This window comes from Phocoena sinus, chromosome 2, assembly GCF_008692025.1.
Source record: "Phocoena sinus isolate mPhoSin1 chromosome 2, mPhoSin1.pri, whole genome shotgun sequence".
Taxonomy (NCBI): Eukaryota; Metazoa; Chordata; class Mammalia; order Artiodactyla; family Phocoenidae; genus Phocoena; species Phocoena sinus.
The window spans coordinates 146,946,477-146,964,885 of record NC_045764.1 but is presented as its reverse complement, the minus strand read 5'-3'; the positions used below and the strand labels follow the sequence as shown (position 1 = coordinate 146,964,885).

Here is an 18,409-nt window from a genome sequence, read left to right as displayed (position 1 = left end):
TATGAGCAGCACATTCCACAAACTCACCCTGGTCACCATAATACATAAGGGCATCATGAAGTAAAATGTTCTTACCCTGTTCTTCACTTCCTTCCTTACAAAGACTAGAGCTCTGGCCCAGACTTAAACTGATATCATCAGAAGTCTTAGCGGTGTCTGTGTCTCCTACAAAGTGAAGAGAGACCCATGAAGACATTATATGAAAAGTAAAGGCCGTACAGGGTGGCATAACAAGGAAGGACATGAGGGAGTACAGTAGATACGTATTAACTAAAGCAGTTTTTGTATCAAGGGTTACAATGATGGGAGACGAATTAAACTAACAGGAAGTATCGTGGACTGTCAGCTCACATAATTATTCTCATAGTGCTACAAACCAAATACGGAAAGCTTCATAATATTAGCTAATACAACTACTTCTTTCAAAAGAAGTTTTAAAAAGGAAATGCAAATCATGTAATAACAAGTTGAAACAACATAAAATTCCCTTCCAGGGAAAATTAGAGAGTTATAAAATTATAGGGCAAAAATAATAATGAATTTATCTGAAATAGATGTATTGAATAAAAGGGATATATAAGATGTACAGGAAAGAAACTTTTTTTTAGTGTCTTATTCCTGCCCAATTTAAAGGTTTCACATTAAATTAGTTTTCTATGAACCTCATCAAAACCCATGAAAATATTTTCCCTCAAGGCAAAGAAGTTTCTTAAAGATCAAAATTTATAATTCATACAATGTAATGCAAATGGTCAAATACTTTTATGAAATTTGGATGATGAAAGGAGACCACAATTTAAATCAATTAATCTTTAATATAAGATACATAATTTTGGGCTTCCCTGGTGATGCAGTGGTTAAGAATCTGCTTGCCGTTGCAGGGGACACAGGTTCGAGCCCTGGTCCGGGAAGATCCCACATGCCGCAGAGCAACTAAACCCGTGCACCACAACTACTGAGCCTGCGCTCTAGAGCCCATGAGCCACAACTGCTGAAGCCCGCGCGCCTAGAGCCCGTGCTCCACAACAAGAGAAGCCACCACAATGAGAAGCCCACGCACCGCATCACAGAGTAGCCCCCACTCGCCACAACTAGAGAAAGCCCACGCACAGCAATGAAGAGCCAATGCAGCCAAAAATAAATTCATTAAATAAATAAATTTTTTTAAAGTTTACCATAAAAAAGATACATAATTTTATCCACAAAATAATTTCAAAAATAATTTTTCATTACACGTAAATATATGATACAGTTATCTTTACTAGAGACAAAAAAGAAATGGAAAGTCAGAGGTAACTTTCGGGTTAGTTCACACCTACCTTTAATAGTTGTTGCTGTTCCAAGACGAGAGGAACCAGATCCAATCTGAAAATATGACATGAAGTAAACGAAATGCTAGCTACGCCATCGGCACAGACTAGCAAGATTATCAAATGAAATTATGTTATCAAAACATGTTATCAGTCACTTTCACCAAAAGGCCATGATATATCAGAGCCGCACTCCCTGTCTGCTGTGGCGCATGCTGCGCATCTAGTACAGATGTGCTGAGACACTGAATCCCTCTGCGTACTCAGGGCTGATGGAGCCCCCAGAGCAAGAGTCTCCAACCTCGAACAATCTGTGCCAAACGGTCATTGTCATTTTTATATTGTATCATGACATGTTCAAGTTATAAACAAAAGCAAAACTAGGTGTTAAGTCTACCTGAAATAAATTTAGACTTATCAGGGCATATAAAGGGAAAGTTTGGAGGACATAACATACTAACAAAGAGCAACCTAAATCTTACTTTCAAATTGTTAGTAAATCAGTATGTTCTTTCCTGAGTTTCAGACAGAAAGTAAGTACTTCTTTGTAGGCTGCTATAACATATTTTTAAAGAATAAAAAAAAACTAAGGCATCTAAGAAAAAGGAATTTTTAGCACAAACTCTATAAACAGAACACTAAAATCTGCGGAGCTTTTAGGGCTTATATTCAAGATGGTATAAGACGTCCCTAAAATTTCATAACCATCAATTATTATACTACCATAAAAATCATAGAAACATATACCACAAATTCCATGAACACATTAAGGAAACCAAATATAACATGACAGTTCCTAAATCAACAAGTCTGAGTAACTCTTTTTATAACCTGCTTTCGAGGGATTCAAGAAGAAAATAGTCAAGCAAATTTAACACCTTACGCTGAAATCAAGAACATTCATGTAATACTCATATTTTGCCAAATCTTTTCTTTCATTGATTCAACTGAAGTACACAATGAGAAATCTGGTCAAAATATAGGTTAATACTGACTTTGAAGGGGCATGAGGGACTTTCTTGGTCTATATATGGGGGGGGATAAATACAGAAAAGCATGAAGAATAAAACATAACCACCCATTGTATCTGTTAAGATTGCTTTTGTCACCAAGTAATAGAACTCAACTAATTAGGTGACTTAAAGAAATAGTTTTATTATGTTTGTCACCTAAGTTTGGAGCTGGTTTAATAGCATTTGTTCAGCAGCTCAATAATATTAGGGCCCTGGACGGCAGAGCCTAATTGTCTAATTGTCTGGATGGCAATTAAATGGGTGTACACATATGTAACAATCTACTGAGCCATACACTTAATAAGTGTATACTACGCTGTATAAAAGTTATATGTCAGTGAAAAAGTAAGTAAAAATAAGCATACACATACAGGTTAAAACTACTAATAAATTCTTATGTAGCCAATAAAAAAAATGAGCTTTGCAATATTTTTTGAACTGTTTATTAAGTTTGATTCTCCTGATTTTTCCTAATTTCTGCTTTCAATTAGCCATAAAAAGCACTGCAACTAGACAGAAAGAAAAAGGCCAAAAAGCATTTTACTGCAAGAGTTTCATTCTTCTCACACCTGCTAAACAAGTTATAAAACTAACATATGTTATTTACCTACTAGAATAATAAACATGTAACTTCCTAGACAGAAGTTTAAAAACAAGTAAGCAAACAAAAAACACCATTTCATGCCACCCTTCTAAGAATTTAAACTTAAAAAAAAATGTTTTTTGAATATGCGTACGGTAGTCATTTGCTCACAATCTCAAAGTGTTCTCTTTTTCTTTCCTTAACAAGCTTCCCATTTTGTTCAAATGTTGGGCATATTATCTTCTGACTTATGAGAAGAGGGCCCAGACTCTGACCTAGGTGTGTGCTCTAGTTCTGCTCAATGAATGTATGGGAGTCTGCTGGAGGGCTTTGAGGAAAGACCTTTTCATGTCTGAGAAGATGATGAGCGAGGACAACTCTGCCCCACACTGTCACCTGCTTCTTAACTTTTCAACAGGATCATAATTGAAGCTGCTGTGCTCATCCTGCAACTCTAAGGAAAAGCCAAAAGAACTAGGGAAATTCCAACCCAGAGCCCTAATATTACTGAGCTGCTGAACAAATGCTATTAAACCAGCTCCAAACTTAGGTGACAAACATAAAACTATTTCTTTAAGTCACCTAATTAGTTGAGTTCTATTATTTGGTGACAAAAGCAATCTTAACAGATACAATGGGTGGTTATATTTTATTCTTCCCGCTTTTCTGTATTATTTAAAATTTATCCCCCCCCCAAATATAATGGAGTTGTGACTGTTCACACATGAAACAATAAGGGATTGAAAATATAAACCACAGTGCATACAAATAAAAGAATGCAATACAGTCCCCAAAATGTCACTGCAGAAAAACACTTAATAATATTAACATTCATGATATAGTCAGTAAAGAGAATCAAGTTCCAAAGAACAGCACACTAAAATCCCTCTTTGTTTAAAAAGTGTTTTTGATTATGACATTACAGATGATTTTTATTTTCTTCTTGTTATTTGCTAACTTTCTAAAAATAAACACATTCAGAAAAGGAAAAAATTAAGAAAAAAATGATATCTTCATACACTTAGAGGTAAAGTTTTTACTTAATAGGTTTGCACAAACTAAGATGGTCCAGTGTTTCTTCTCTTTGATAAGTGCCAAAGGAAAGTCCAGGAAGGATTATGGATGTCAGAGAAGAAAAACTACTTCCAACTAAAGAGCAATCAGGCAAGGCCACCTCCTCCATGAAGCCTTGCCCCTCTCTCTAGCTGGAAACAATTACTTTCTCCTCTGAAATCTATAGCCCCTTTTCTGTACCATTCCTATGGCAACTATTACTTTGTATCTTGTACTTACACTTACTTGGTAACATATATTTATAACTTCAGTTACTTATAGACATCTACTAGGAAATTGCAAACTCTTTGAGGGTTAAGACCCACTCCACATCCCGGACAAACAAAATGCCTTAAATACCATCAGGCACTAAAATATTTTAAGGAAGGTAAGTGATAAAAGGGGAGAGAGGGACAGGGCCGGGGTGGGAATGGAGAGTAGAAGATGGAAAGGAGAAGGGTAGCAGTGGCAGGAAGGAAAGAATGATCACAATGACAATGACTATGACAGAGCTACTGTGTTCAAGGAGTTCACTATCTAGTACAGAAGACATTTATATACAACTATGATAATGTGTAATAAGACCTATATAATAAAACATGTGTGATAAACATGGTATGTCTATATTGGTAATATCTCTACCGATATACAAAAAGCCCAACTTTACTTCCCCACTTCAGCTTCCCTAAAGGATAACAATGATTATGCCAATAATTCCTTTTGGTATAAAACAGTATAAAACGAAAACACCAAAATCTAAGTAGCACAATAGCTTCTGATATCTGCCCTTTTTTATTCAAGAGTTAATATTTTAAGGAAAACTGTGCATTTAGGTGCAGACATGCAATAATTACATTCAAGATGGGACACCCTCCCTAAAACAAGTAGGGCAAGTTCTAATGGACATGATGCCAAGGGTAGAGTTACCAAAGGTGGCTGGCCATTGCTGTGTCCTTTTGTCTGTCCTAACAGAAAAAGAAAAAAAAAAAGGTGTGGCTCTTCAAAATTTGTTGCAAAAGTGTAGGCTTATTCCCCAGGGTAACCTGATGTTGCTAATATTTGTCAGTAAGAAGAAAGGCCAGGTTTAATTAAGAATATAAAATGTGCAGCCATATTTAAGGACTAAGTCATTTCATTCTATCCAAAGAGACTGAGAAAAGCACAAGGGATAACCTATATGTCTCCAATACAGACAGACACCATGAAGGTAAATAAGCACACACTAGGAGCTAAAGTTCCCAAGGGCGCTCACCACAACTGTCTCGATCAAAACTACCCCTGGGCAATTAGCATCTGGTATGTGCTCAGCAACAAAGTACTTAAGTAATGTGAAAATTCTATTTAAAATAATGGTAATAAAAGATAATCAGTAAACAATCAAAATATTATTAATCAGCAAGATAAACCCAAACACTGACTGACTGTTACAGACAAGAGAACACGTGAGACCACCATCAGGAGGAGGGAAAAAAGCAAAATACAACAGCACTGGTTCCTACCTGGTGGCCTGGATCAAGGCCAGCATAAGAATTTCTTGAACTGCAACCAACTGGGGGTGTGGCCTCTCGAATGAACTCAGACATTTCAATGCCCCCACCAGGATCACTGTGGGGAAAAAATAAGAAAAGGAGAATAACTGTCATTATTCTGACACCAATGGTTTTCCTTTTGTTTGTTTTTTAAGTTATTATCCTTTTTTCTGTAAAACTAACAGGTTCAGATATTTAATACAGCAAATTGAAAAAAATCATTCTTCTTTTATAAGTCTGGTAAATTTGAACTATTTTATAACCATGTCACTACTCCAAAACATTTAAAACTCTCTCCCAAACTGTCTATATCCAATCCAATATTAGAAACTGGCCTTGATTATAATTGTACCATACTAAATATAGCACACATTTTATGATATGTGCCATAAAACCACTCTAGCAAAGAAATTATTTGCCTTTTGTTTCCTAACAGCAAAGAGAAATTGGTCAGAAAGTAATCCAATCTTTTTTTTTCAATTTATTTATTTTTAATTTTTTAAATTTATTTATTTTTGGCTGTGTTGGGTCTTCATCACCGCACACGGGCTTTCTCTAGTTGCGGTGAACAGGGGCTACTCTTCGTTGTGGCAGGCAGGCTTCTCATTGCGGTGGCTTCTCTTGTTACACAGCACGGGCTCTAGGCGCGCAGGATTCAGTAGTTGTGGCACGTAAGCTTAGTAGTTGTGGCTCGCGGGCTCTAGAGCGCAGGCTCAGTAGTTGTGGTGCATGGGCTTAGTTGCTCCACGGCATTTGGGATCTTCCTGGACCAGGGCGTGAACCTGTGTCCCCTGAAATGGCAGGCGGATTCTTAGCCACTGCACCACCAGGGAAGTCCCAAGTAATCAGATCTTACACTCCCTGATCTCTCCAAGAGCACAGTCTGATTGAGCTGCATGATACAATGACGAACATGCATGAGAGCAATTATCCTGGTCAAGCTATCTGTATCTGTATTTCTTAAGTCAACAGAAGTTAACTAGGATACTAACTTGTTTCACAGAGCTGGGAACCTAAGATTTTAGACTTGCATGTGTAGAGTTAGAAGGCACAGGTTTAAAAAGTGAAATGATGCTATGTAGTAAAAACAGGCATTAGAAAGACAAAAGAGAAAAGTACTAGGTTCAAAGAACTAAGGAAGTCCACATATAGAACTTAAAGATAACAGGATCCTAAAATAAGGGGAAAAAAAATCACACCAAATTTCAAAAAACTTAGACAATTAAAAAAAATTTTTTTAAGTTGATATGTTGTATTTTCATTTTTATTCAGTTCAAGAAATTTTCTTTTTAGTGAGGGAGCCACTCAGCATACGGGATCTTAGTTCCATGACCAGGGATCGAACCCACACCCCCTGTGGTGGAAGCAGGGAGTCTTAACCACTGGACCACCAGGGAAGTCCCCTATACAATTTTATAATAAAGTTCCTCAAGAACACAACTTTTAGAACAATTCAGGCCTAAAAGTTATCATAATCCTATTTTTGCCCAAAGATTTTTACTCATTCTACCTGGTATACAAAGTCAGTCAATAAATTTTTTAGCTATTATTATCAAGGATAAAAGCTCTAGTATATATTCTCGACATTATTGCGGACATAAGCTATCTTACCGTCTAGCATCTAATTCAACCTCCTGGTTAACAACAAGAAAAAAAGCAACTCCAAATTCTTCTGGTGAATCACCTCATCCCAATCTCTCATACGGCTGTGGGTAATGCTGACCCCACTCTCAAGTTTAGGGGTAAGCTCTACTGGCCAAAGTCAATCAGCATATCCCAATCTCTTGGTCACAGCAACTAGTAGTTCTAGAACAAGCACACGACCCAACTCAGGCCAGAAATGTTCTACTGTTGAGAGAAGAAACTTCTCTCTATCTGCTTGTCTTAATGCTGAGAAGATGAGTCCTGGAGCTGCCGTAGCCATTTTACAACCATAAGGGGAGAGCCTGTCTAAGAAGCCAACTAAAAGAAAAGCATAGCCTGGTAAAGGGAACCAGAGTCATGAAGCTACTTGAAATTCTGCACATTGCCACATCTGAAGACATCCCTTAAACACAGACTTTTCGGTAACGTGAGCCATAAATTACCTTAAGCCTGTTTGGGTGGGGATTCCAATAGCTGCAATCAAAAGATATAGGCAAAATACAATCTGCTTACAAGTTCACCTTCCATTTATGTACTTCTCACTATAGCTGTTTTTTAAATGAATGGTCTCATAACTACCATGTCCCTGTTTGCTCATTGGGTTTCTAACTCTAAGCCATTGGCTACAGTTAGCTAATGGAAATTACCTCTCTAACTTGTAACCCATTTATAAAAATAAAACATAATGGAACTCAGTTACAAACATGATGGCCAAGTCCGCATACAAATGTCCCTGTGTGAGAAAAGTGGAGTATGACCAAATCTGCTGGCCATTTGGTGTTAAGTCACACAGCTATCTAGACCGGAATGAGAAAAATGTTTCTAACTTGGCAAAATCTCAAGTGTGTATATACAGGCAGCTGTCACCCACTGAACTAGTGATGAGCAATAACAAGCAATACTGTTAACTCCGTTGGAATGCATTCTCTAATTAAGACTGTAAAGAAATCAGAAGATGGAGACCAAGGTGAAGACCAAGGAATCAAATGTTCTATGTCACAGAAAGGATAAAGTTTACATGCATCGGCTTTAACGATATGTAATTCACATACCTTACAATTCACGCACTGAAACTGTGCACTTCAATGGTTTTTAGTATATTCATAAAGTCGTGCATCCATCACCACAGCTGATTTTAAAACATCTTTATGATCTCAAAAGCAAACCCATTTAGCTATTACCCTTCCCACCCCTCCTCCCCCCAGCCCTAAGCAACCACTGATCTACTTTCTGTCTCTATAAATTTGCCTATTCTGGATCTGTTTTTTCCTATAAATGGAATCACATAATATGTGGTCTTCTGTAACTGACTTCTTTCACCTAGCACAATGTTTTCAAGGTTCATCAATGTTGTAGCATGTATCAGTGCTTTACACCTTTCTATGGCCAAATAATATTCCATTGTATGGACAGAACACATTTGGTTTATTCATTCATCAGCTGATGGACAATCTTACCCAGTTTTATACATCACTTCTGATAGCAAGTCTAAATGATTATAATTGGAACATAAAATTATTATTAATAACAAAGCAAATATTTACTAAATACTTAATACATTCCAGTCATAGGGTTGCATGCTTTATTTGCATTTTCTCATGAAACATTCCCCTAAAAATCTATGATATAAATACTATCATCCTCATTTTACAGATGAAAAAACTGAAAACCGAAAGGTGTAAAAACTTGCCTAAGGTCTCAGAGGAGTAAACAAAATAAGCCAAGTCACTGGTATATGGAGTTCAGGTGGGAAGGGAGGACACAAATAATACTTCCTCATCACTCTACAATGTGTTATCATATCTGCTCTTTCTGGGTTTTCTTCCTTCACATATGAATATAAGTACTCATAACCAGTAAGGACTGAGAAAAGATTTGAACACCAGGTCTAACTCTAAAGGCTATAGTCTAAGACACCAATAATGCCTTTTAACAAACAGGCATTAAAGTTCTCTTTCCAGTTCAAAACCAAAAGAAACACCATTATCTAGGGAAGGTTTCTTAACCTCAGCACTACTGACATTTTGGGCCACATAATTCTTGACTGTAGGAGACCATCTTGTGCACCGTTAGGATGGTTAGCAACATCCCTGACCTCTACCCACCAGATGCCAGTAGCATTTCTCCCTGTGATAACCAAAAATGTCTCCAAATATTGCCAAATGTCTCCTGGGGGGCAAGGTCATCTCCAGTGGAGAAACAATAATCTAGAAATAATGCTCAATGGTCAACATTGAGTGGGAAGGAGGTATTAAGGGAGAAAAAAAGATGAAGGAAAAAACAAACAGCTCCTTTTATAGAAAAAATATATCCTCTTGCAAACTTACTGTACCTTTCTCTTCTCTACAAATTCAGGAGCAGACCGTTTAGTTAGCTGTTGGTGTCCTAACATATAAATTGACTGAGTAAGGATTTTCTTTATTAGCAAGACTTGCAGATTTTCAGGAATGGAAATTTCAGCACATACCTGGAAAGTAAGTAGTTTACAATTCTCACAGAAGCAAAGTGGTCTACTGCAGTAAGCAGTACACCAAATTCAGGGAATCTCTACCTTTATGCCTTAATTTCCTCATCTGTTTAAAAATAAAAACAGGTACAGGGAAAGGCAGAAAAGCAGAAAGGGTTTGATCTGAATTATAAAGGAGACTTCACAAATTAATTTGTTGATTATCAGTATCATAAACTGCTCAGGCTTTAATTAGAACTTCACAGAACCGGCACAGTACTAAATTTACAAATCTAATCTAGATCACAACGATGTTCCTCAAAGGAACATTCATAAACATTCCTTTATGAATAGATAAAAGCAAACTCCCTAAACAGAATAAATCTTCAGAAAATTTAGCCTAAAATTCACCTGTGTATATTTTAAATGGATCCTTAATTTACAATACTGTAAGCATCACTGAATGAGAAATGGAAAAAAAATATGGTTTGTCTCCAAATAATTGTATTCAAATTCCAAAATTCAGTGTGCTAATTTCCTCTGATGAAACGTTAGAATTGTAATACATACATTAATGGCTTTGACTCTTTCTCTAAGATAAAGTTTGAACAAGCATTTCTGAGCTGCTATACCACAGCCAATGACAACAAGAAGCACAAGTAGTCAGTCCTACTACATTCATTCATTTATGCAACCAATTGACAGCTCTAGTGTACTAAGCATAGTGACAGGCTCTGGAAATAAGTGTATCTGTTTTCCTGTTCATTTTTGTTCAGAACGGAGATTTACGAGTGGGAGAGTGGAGGAAAGGAGATGTCGAAATCAAAAATCTACAACAAAGACCTTATTTAATGGTGAAACTTAAAAGCACTCCTAAAAAGACAAGGATGTACACCAATACTATTTCAATTTAACCACGTGTGGGAAGTTATACCCAATGAAAAGTTAAACAAGAAACATAAGGTCTAGAAAGGAAGAAATAAAACTGTCATCATTTACAGAAAATCAAGAAATAACCTATAAAGTTTTACCATTAATAAGGGAGTTTAATAAGGTTGCTGGATACAAAGTAAACTGCTACATTTAAAGGGAGAAAATCAAAAGGTAAATAGAAAAAATCATATAATAGCAGAAAAACTATAAAATAATTTGTCAAATTTAATAAAAGCTATGAAAGCCTTTTTTTTTTTTTTTTTTTTGTGGTACGCGGGCCTCTCAGACGTGCAGACTCAGCGGCCATGGCTCATGGGCCCAGCCGCTCCGCAGCACGTGGGATTTTCCCGGACCGGGGCACGAACCCGCGTCCCCTGCATCGGCAGGCGGACTCTCAACCACTGCGCCACCAGGGAAGCCCTATGGAAGCCGTTTAATGGAGAAATGATAAATCTTTACTGAAAGACATTAAAGAAGACTAAATAAATGGAGAGATTTAATATTGTAAAGATACCAATTCTCAGCAGAGGAATCTACATAGCCAGTGTAATTCCAATAAAAACCTTAAGTTCTTGTAGATTTTGCCCAGTAGACTCTGAAGTTTACATCAAAGATCAAGGAGGGGCTTCCCTGGTGGCACAGTGGTTAAGAATTGGCCTGCCAATGCAGGGGACATGGGTCCGAGCCCTCATCTGGGAAGATCCCACATGTCGTGGAGCAACTAAGCCCATGTGCCACAACTGAGCCTGAGCTCTAGAGCCGACGTGCCACAACTACTGAAGCCCGTGGGCCTAGAGCCCGTGCTCCACAACAAGAGAAGCCACCGCAATGAGAAGCCTGCACACCACAACGAAGAGGAGTCCCCGCTCGCAACAACTAGAGAAAGGCTGCGCACAGCAATGAAGATCCAAAGCAGCCAAAAATAAATAAATAAAGTAAATTTATTTAAAAAACAAAAATCAAGGAGCTGAGAGTAGCAAATTAACTCCTGAAAAAGAACGAGGTACGAGGTTTGCCCCACTAGGTATCAAAAGTCATGTTATAAAGCACTTAGGATAGTGGGGTAACTGCACAGGCATAAACTAGATCAACAGAACAGAAGAGAGCCCAGAAACATACCCACCATGTATGAAAACTTAATTTATGACAAAATGAGTACTGCAGATCACCAAGGAAAAGATACTCTGTTTAACAAATACTGATTAAACCAGTTATTTATAAAGAAAAAAAACAAATCCTGAATCCCTACCTTATAACAGATCATAATAATTTCCAACAAAACTGAAATGTGAAAACAAAAGAAACATGAAACTTTAAAAAGACAATCTTTCTGAGAGTATTCTTCTGATATATGTGTAGGAATAATTTCTTAAACAAAACACAAAATTGTTAATTACCAAAAAACGATAAAACTGTGTATTAAATTTAAGAATGTATGATAATCATAAGAAACCTTAAGAATAGCAAAGTGACAAGCTACGAACTGGAAAAGATGTCTGTAATGTACATAACCAATAAGGAGTAGTACAATGAATATATGTTTTTAAACTCGTTTTTCTTAATCAATAAGAAAAAGAGAACTCCAAAGAAAAATAAAAAAGAAACGAATGGGCACCAGAAAGAACAGAAAACTTAAATGGACCATATATGTGAGATAAGATGCTCAGCCTCATTAGTAATCAGAAAGGTTAACTAAAGTCAAAATGAGACACATCTAACAGTTAACTGTTAAAACGGCAAACTGTTAAAACTTACCAAAATCAAAGACTGAGGATATGAAACAATATGGGCTTTCACATACTAACGGTGAGAGTATAAATTGGTACAATCGTTTTGGCAAACAGCCTGTATTACACCTAGTAAAACTGAACGTGAAAATACCCTGTGGGGCTTCCCTGGTGGCGCAGTGGTTGGGAGTCCGCCTGCCGATGCAGCGGACGCAGATTTGTGCCCCCGTCTGGGAGGATCCCACGTGCCGCAGAGCGGCTAGGCCCATGAGCCATGGCCGCTGAGCCTGCGCGTCCGGAGCAGTGCTCCGCAACAGGAGAGGCCACAACAGTGAGAGGCCCACGTACCACAAAAAAAAAAAAAGACAGAACTAATAAAGTCTCATTGAATGGAACACATCACAGAAAAATTAATTGTGGCATATAAATATATAAATAAACTGCCATAAAGTGAGGAAAAGTATTTGACACAAAATGATATCCTTCATAAATATCTTCTTCAAATCAATAGTAAAAAACTAACCACCAACAGAAAAATATACAATTCACAAAATAACAAATATAAATGGAACAGCACAAGAAAAATAGCTCCATTTCACTAGTAATCCAAAAACTGAAAAAAGTAAACAATGAATTATTTACCAGTTTGTGAAAATACTAAATAGTGTAGTGAAATGTACAAAAAAAGAAGCCCTCAAACTGCTGATCACAGTAATGAAAAGGTAAAAATCTTCAGAATTTGGCAATATATATTGAGAAACTTTAAAATGGGTGTAGCTTTCCGGTAATTCTACTTCTGCTAAATCATGATAAAAAATTTAGTCATTTAAACTTTGAACACCACAGTGATCTAACACAAATTTAAATTAGAAAATAATTGAAATAACTAAAAACAAGATAGCTAAATTAAGGTACTGTATACCCACAAAATGGAATACAGTGTAGTCATTAAAAATACTATCACAGAGTTAGATATAGCCTCATCCACCAGAGGGCAGACAACAGAAGCAAGAAGAACTACAATCCTGCATCATGTGGAACAAAAACCACATTCACAGAGAGATAGACAAGATAAAAAGGCAGAGGGCTATGTACCAGATGAAGGAACAAGATTAAACCCCAGAAAAAGAACAAAATGCAGTGGACATAGGCAACCTTCCAGAAAAAGAATTCAGAATAATGATAGTGAAGATGATCCAGGACCTCAGAAAAAGAACGGAGGCAAAGACCGGGAAGATGCAAGAAATGTTTAACAAAGACCTAGAAGAATTAAAGAGCAAACAAACAGAGATGAACAATACAATAACTGAAATGAAAACTACACTAGAAGGAATCAATAGCAGAATAACTGAGGAAGAAGAATGGATAAGTGACCTGGAAGACAGAATGGTGGATGTCACTGCTACGGAACAGAATAAAGAAAAAAGAATGAAAAGAAATTAAGACAGCCTAAGAGACCTCTGGGACAACATTAAACACAACCACATTAGCATTACAGGGATCCCAGAAGGAGAAGAGAGAGAGAAAGGATCCGAGAAAATATCTGAAGAGATTATACTCGAAAACTTCCCTTACATGGGAAAGGAAATAGCCACCCAAGTCCAGGAAGCGCAGCGAGTCCCATACAAGATAAACCCAAGGAGAAACACGCCCAGACACATAGTAATCAAATTGGCAAAAATTAAAGACAAAGAAAAATTATTAAAAGCAGCAAGGGAAAAACAACAAATAACATACAAGGGAACTCCCGTAAGGTTAACTAGCTGATCTCTCAGCAGAAACTCTACAAGCCAGAAGGGAGCGGCATGATATACTTAAAGTGATGAAAGGGAAGAACCTACAACCAATATTACTCTACAAGGCAAGGATCTCATTCAGATTCGATGGAGAAATCAAAAGCTTTACACACAAACAAAAGCTAAGAGAATTCAGCACCACCAAACCAGCTCTACAACACATGCTAAAGGAACTTCTCTAAGTGGGAAACACAAGAGAAGAAAAAGACCTACAAAAACAAACCCAAAACAATTAAGAAAATGGTCATAGGAATATACATGTTGATAATTACCTTAAACGTGAAAGGATTAAATGCTCCAACCAAAAGACACAGGCTTGCTGAATGGATACAAAAACAAAACCCATATATATGCTGTAAACAAGAGACCCACTACAGACCTAGGGACACATACAGACTGAAAGTGAGGGGATGGAAAAAGATATTCCATGCAAAGGGAAATCAAAAGAAAGCTGGAGTAGCTATACTCATATCAGATAAAATAGACTTTAAAATAGAGAATGTTACAAGAGACAGGAAGGACACTACATAATGATCAAGGGATCAATCCAAGAAGAAGATATAACAATTATAAATATATTTGCACCTAACATAGGAGCACCTCAATACAAAAGGCAGCTGCTAAAAGCTCTAAAAGAGGAAATCGACAGTAACACAATAATAGTGGGGGACCTTTAACACCTCACTTACACCAATGGACAGACCATCCAAACAGAAAATTCATAAGGAAACACAAGCTTTAAATGACACAATACACCAGATAGATTTAATTGATATTTATAGGACATTCCATCCAAAAACAGCAGATTATACTTTCTTCTCAAGTGCGCACAGAACATTCTACAGGATAGATCACATCTTAGGTCACAAATAAAGCCTCAGTAAATTTAAGGAAATTGAAATCATATCAAAAATCTTTTCTGACCACGATGCTATGAGATTAGAAATGAATTACAGGGAAAAAAACGTAAAAAACACAAACACATGGAGGCTAAACAATACGCTACTAAATAACGAAGAGATCACTGAGGAAAGCAAAGAGGAAATCAAAAAATACCTAGAGACAAATGACAATGAAAACACAACGATCCAAAACCTATGGGATGTAGCAAAAGCAGTTCTAAGAGGGAAGTTTATAACTATACAAGCCTACCTCAAGAAACAAGAAAAATCTCAACTAAACAATCTAACCTTACACCTAAAGGAACTAGAGAAAGAAGGACAAACCAAACCCAAAGTTAGTAGAAGGAAAGAAATCATAAAGATTAGAGCAGAAATAAATGAAACAGAAACAAAGAAAACAATAGCAAAGATCAATAAAACTAAAAGCTGGTTCTTCGAGAAGAGAAACAAAACTGATAAACCATTAGCCAGAGTCATCAAGAAAAAGAGGGAGAGGACTCAAATCAATAAAATTAGAAATAAAAAAGGAAAAATTACAACAGACACCACAGAAATACAAGGCATCCTAAGAGACTACCACAAGCAACTCTATGCCAATAAAATGGACAACCTGGAAGAAATGGACAAATTTTTAGAAAGGTATAACCTTCCAAGATTGAACCAGGAAGAAATAGAAAATATGAATAGACCAATCACAAGTAATGAAATTGAAACTGTGATTAAAAATCTTCCAACAAACAAAAGTCCAGGACCAGATGGCTTCACAGGTGAATTCTATCAAACATTTAGAGAAGAGCTAACACCCATCCTTCTCAAACTCTTCCAAAAAATTGCAGAGGAAGGAACACTCCCAAACTCATTCTATGAGGTCACCATCGCCCTGATACCAAAACCAGACAAAGATACTACAAAAAAAGAAAATTACAGACCAATATCACTGATGAACATAGATGCAAAAATCCACAACAAAATACTAGCAAACGGAATCCAACAACACATTAAAAGGATCATACACCATGATCAAGTGGGATTTATCCCAGGGATGCAAGGATTCTTCAATATACGCAAACCAATCGATGTGGTACACCACATTAACAAATTGAAGAATAAAAACCATATGATCATCTCAATAGATACAGAAAATACTTTTGACAAAATTCAACACCCATTTATGATAAAAACTCTCCAGAAAGTGGGCACAGAGGGAGTCTACCTCACATAATAAAGGCCATATACAAACAACCCACAGCAAACATCATTCTCAATGGTGAAAAACTGAAAGCATTTCCTCTAAGATCAGGAACAAGACAAGGATGTCCACTCTCACCATAATTATTCAACAACATTTTGGAAGTCCTAGTCACAGCAATCAGAGAAGAAAAAGAAATAAAAGGAATACAAATTGGAAAAGAAGAAGTAAAACTGTCACTACTTGCAGATGACATGATACTATACACAGAGAGTTCTAAAAATGTCACCAGAAAACTACTAGAGCTAATCAATGAATTTGGTAAAGTTGCAGGATACAAAATTAATGCACAGAAATCTCTTGCATTCCTATACACTAATGATGAAAAATCTTAAAGAGAAAATCAGGAAACGCTCTCACTTACCATTGCAACAAAAAGAATAAAGTACCTAGGAATTGTAGGTATTTTACCTACCTTTTGTCTCTCTAGGTAGGTCTTTTGTCTCCTTACTTAGGGAGACAAAAGACCTGTATGCAGAAAACAATAAGACACTGATGAAAGAAATCAAAGATGATACCAACAGATGGAGAGATATACCATGTTTTTGGATTGGAAGAACCAATATTGTGAAAATGACTACACTACCCAAAGCAATCTACAGATTCAATGCAATTGCTATCAAATTACCAATGGCATTTTTTTCGGAACTAGAACAAATCATCTTAAAATTTGTATGGAGACACAGAAGACCCCGAATAGCCAAAGCAGTCTTGAGGGAAAAAAACAGAGCTGGAGGAATCAGACTCCCTGACTTCAGACTATACTACAAAGATACAGTAATCGAGAAAATGTGGTACTGGCACAAAAACAGAAACATAGATCAATGGAACAAGATAAAAAGCCCAGAGATAAACCCACACACCTATGGTCAACTAATCTGTGACAAAGGAGGCAAAGATATACAATGGAGAAAAGACAGTCTCTTCAATAAGTGGTGCTGGGAAAACTGGACTGCTACATGTAAAAGAATGAAATTAGAACACTCCCTAACACTCCCTAAACTCAAAATGGATTAGAGATCTAAATGTAAAAGACTGGACACTATAAAACTCTTAGAGGAAAACACAGGAAGAACACTCTGACATAAATCACAGCAAGATCTTTTTTGATCCACCTCCTAGAGTAATGGAAATAAAAACAAAAATAAACAAATGGGACCTAATGAAACTGCAAAGCTTTTGCACAGCAAAGGAAACCATAAACAAGACGAAAAGACAACCCTCAGAATGGGAGAAAATATCTGCAAATGAATCAACAGACAACGGATTAATCTCCAAAATATATAAACAGCTCATGCAGCTCAATATTAAAGAAACAAACAACCCAATCCAAAAATGGGCAGAAGACCTAAACAGACACTTCTCCAAAGAAGACATACAGATGGCCAAGAGGCACATGAAAAGCTGCTCAACATCACTAATTATTAGAGAAATGCAAATCAAAACTACAATGAGTTATCACCTCACACCAGTTAGAATGGACATCATCAGAAAATCTACAAACAACAAATGCTGGAGAGGGTGTGGAGAAAAAGGAAGCCTCTTACACTGTTGGTGGGAATATAAATTGATACAGCCACTATGGAGAACAGTATGGAGGTTCCTTAAAAAACTAAGAATAGAAGTACCATGTGATCCAGCAATCCCACTACTGGGCATATATCCAGAGAAAACCATAATTCAAAAAGACACATGCACCCCAATGTTCACTGCAGCACTATTTACAATAGCCAGGTCATGGAAGCAAGCTAAATGCCCATCGACAGATGAATGGATGAAGAAGTTGTGGTACATATATACAATGGAATATTACTCAGCCATAAAAAGGTACGAAATTGAGTCATCTGTTGACATGTGGATGGATCTAGAGACTGTCATACAGAGTAAAGTAAGTCAGAAAGAGAAAAACAAATATTGTATATTAACGCATGTATGTGTAACCTAGAAAAATGGTACAGATGAGCCGGTTTGCAGGGCAGAAGTTGAGACACAGTTATAGAGAACAAACGTATGGACACCAAGGGGGGAATACCACAGGGGGGGTGGGGATGGTGGTGTGCTGAACTGGGCCATTGGAATTGACATTGATGACTAATAAGAACATGCTGTATAAAAAAACAAAGAAACAAACAAAAAAATACTATCACAGAAATAGTATTTTCAGTAGTTCAAAGTATTTCCTGAGTACCTATCAGTGCAAGACACTGTTCTGGAACATGGGAAT

The 18,409-nt window shown here is 36.8% G+C and overlaps 1 protein-coding gene across 4 annotated transcripts in view; it reads right to left on the bottom strand.

The window, feature by feature from the left end:
* Positions 1-18,409, bottom strand: part of PCNX1 (pecanex 1) — a 173,674-nt gene that overhangs the window by 121,796 nt on the left and 33,469 nt on the right. For all 4 annotated transcript variants that reach the window (XM_032622114.1, XM_032622115.1, XM_032622116.1 and 1 more), the window contains exons 3-5: positions 5,459-5,564; positions 1,320-1,365; positions 76-165 (exon numbers count right to left, since the gene is read on the bottom strand). In XM_032622114.1, coding sequence (XP_032478005.1) covers positions 76-165; positions 1,320-1,365; positions 5,459-5,564 — 242 coding nt within the window. The remainder of the gene's footprint in view (positions 1-75; positions 166-1,319; positions 1,366-5,458; positions 5,565-18,409) is intronic.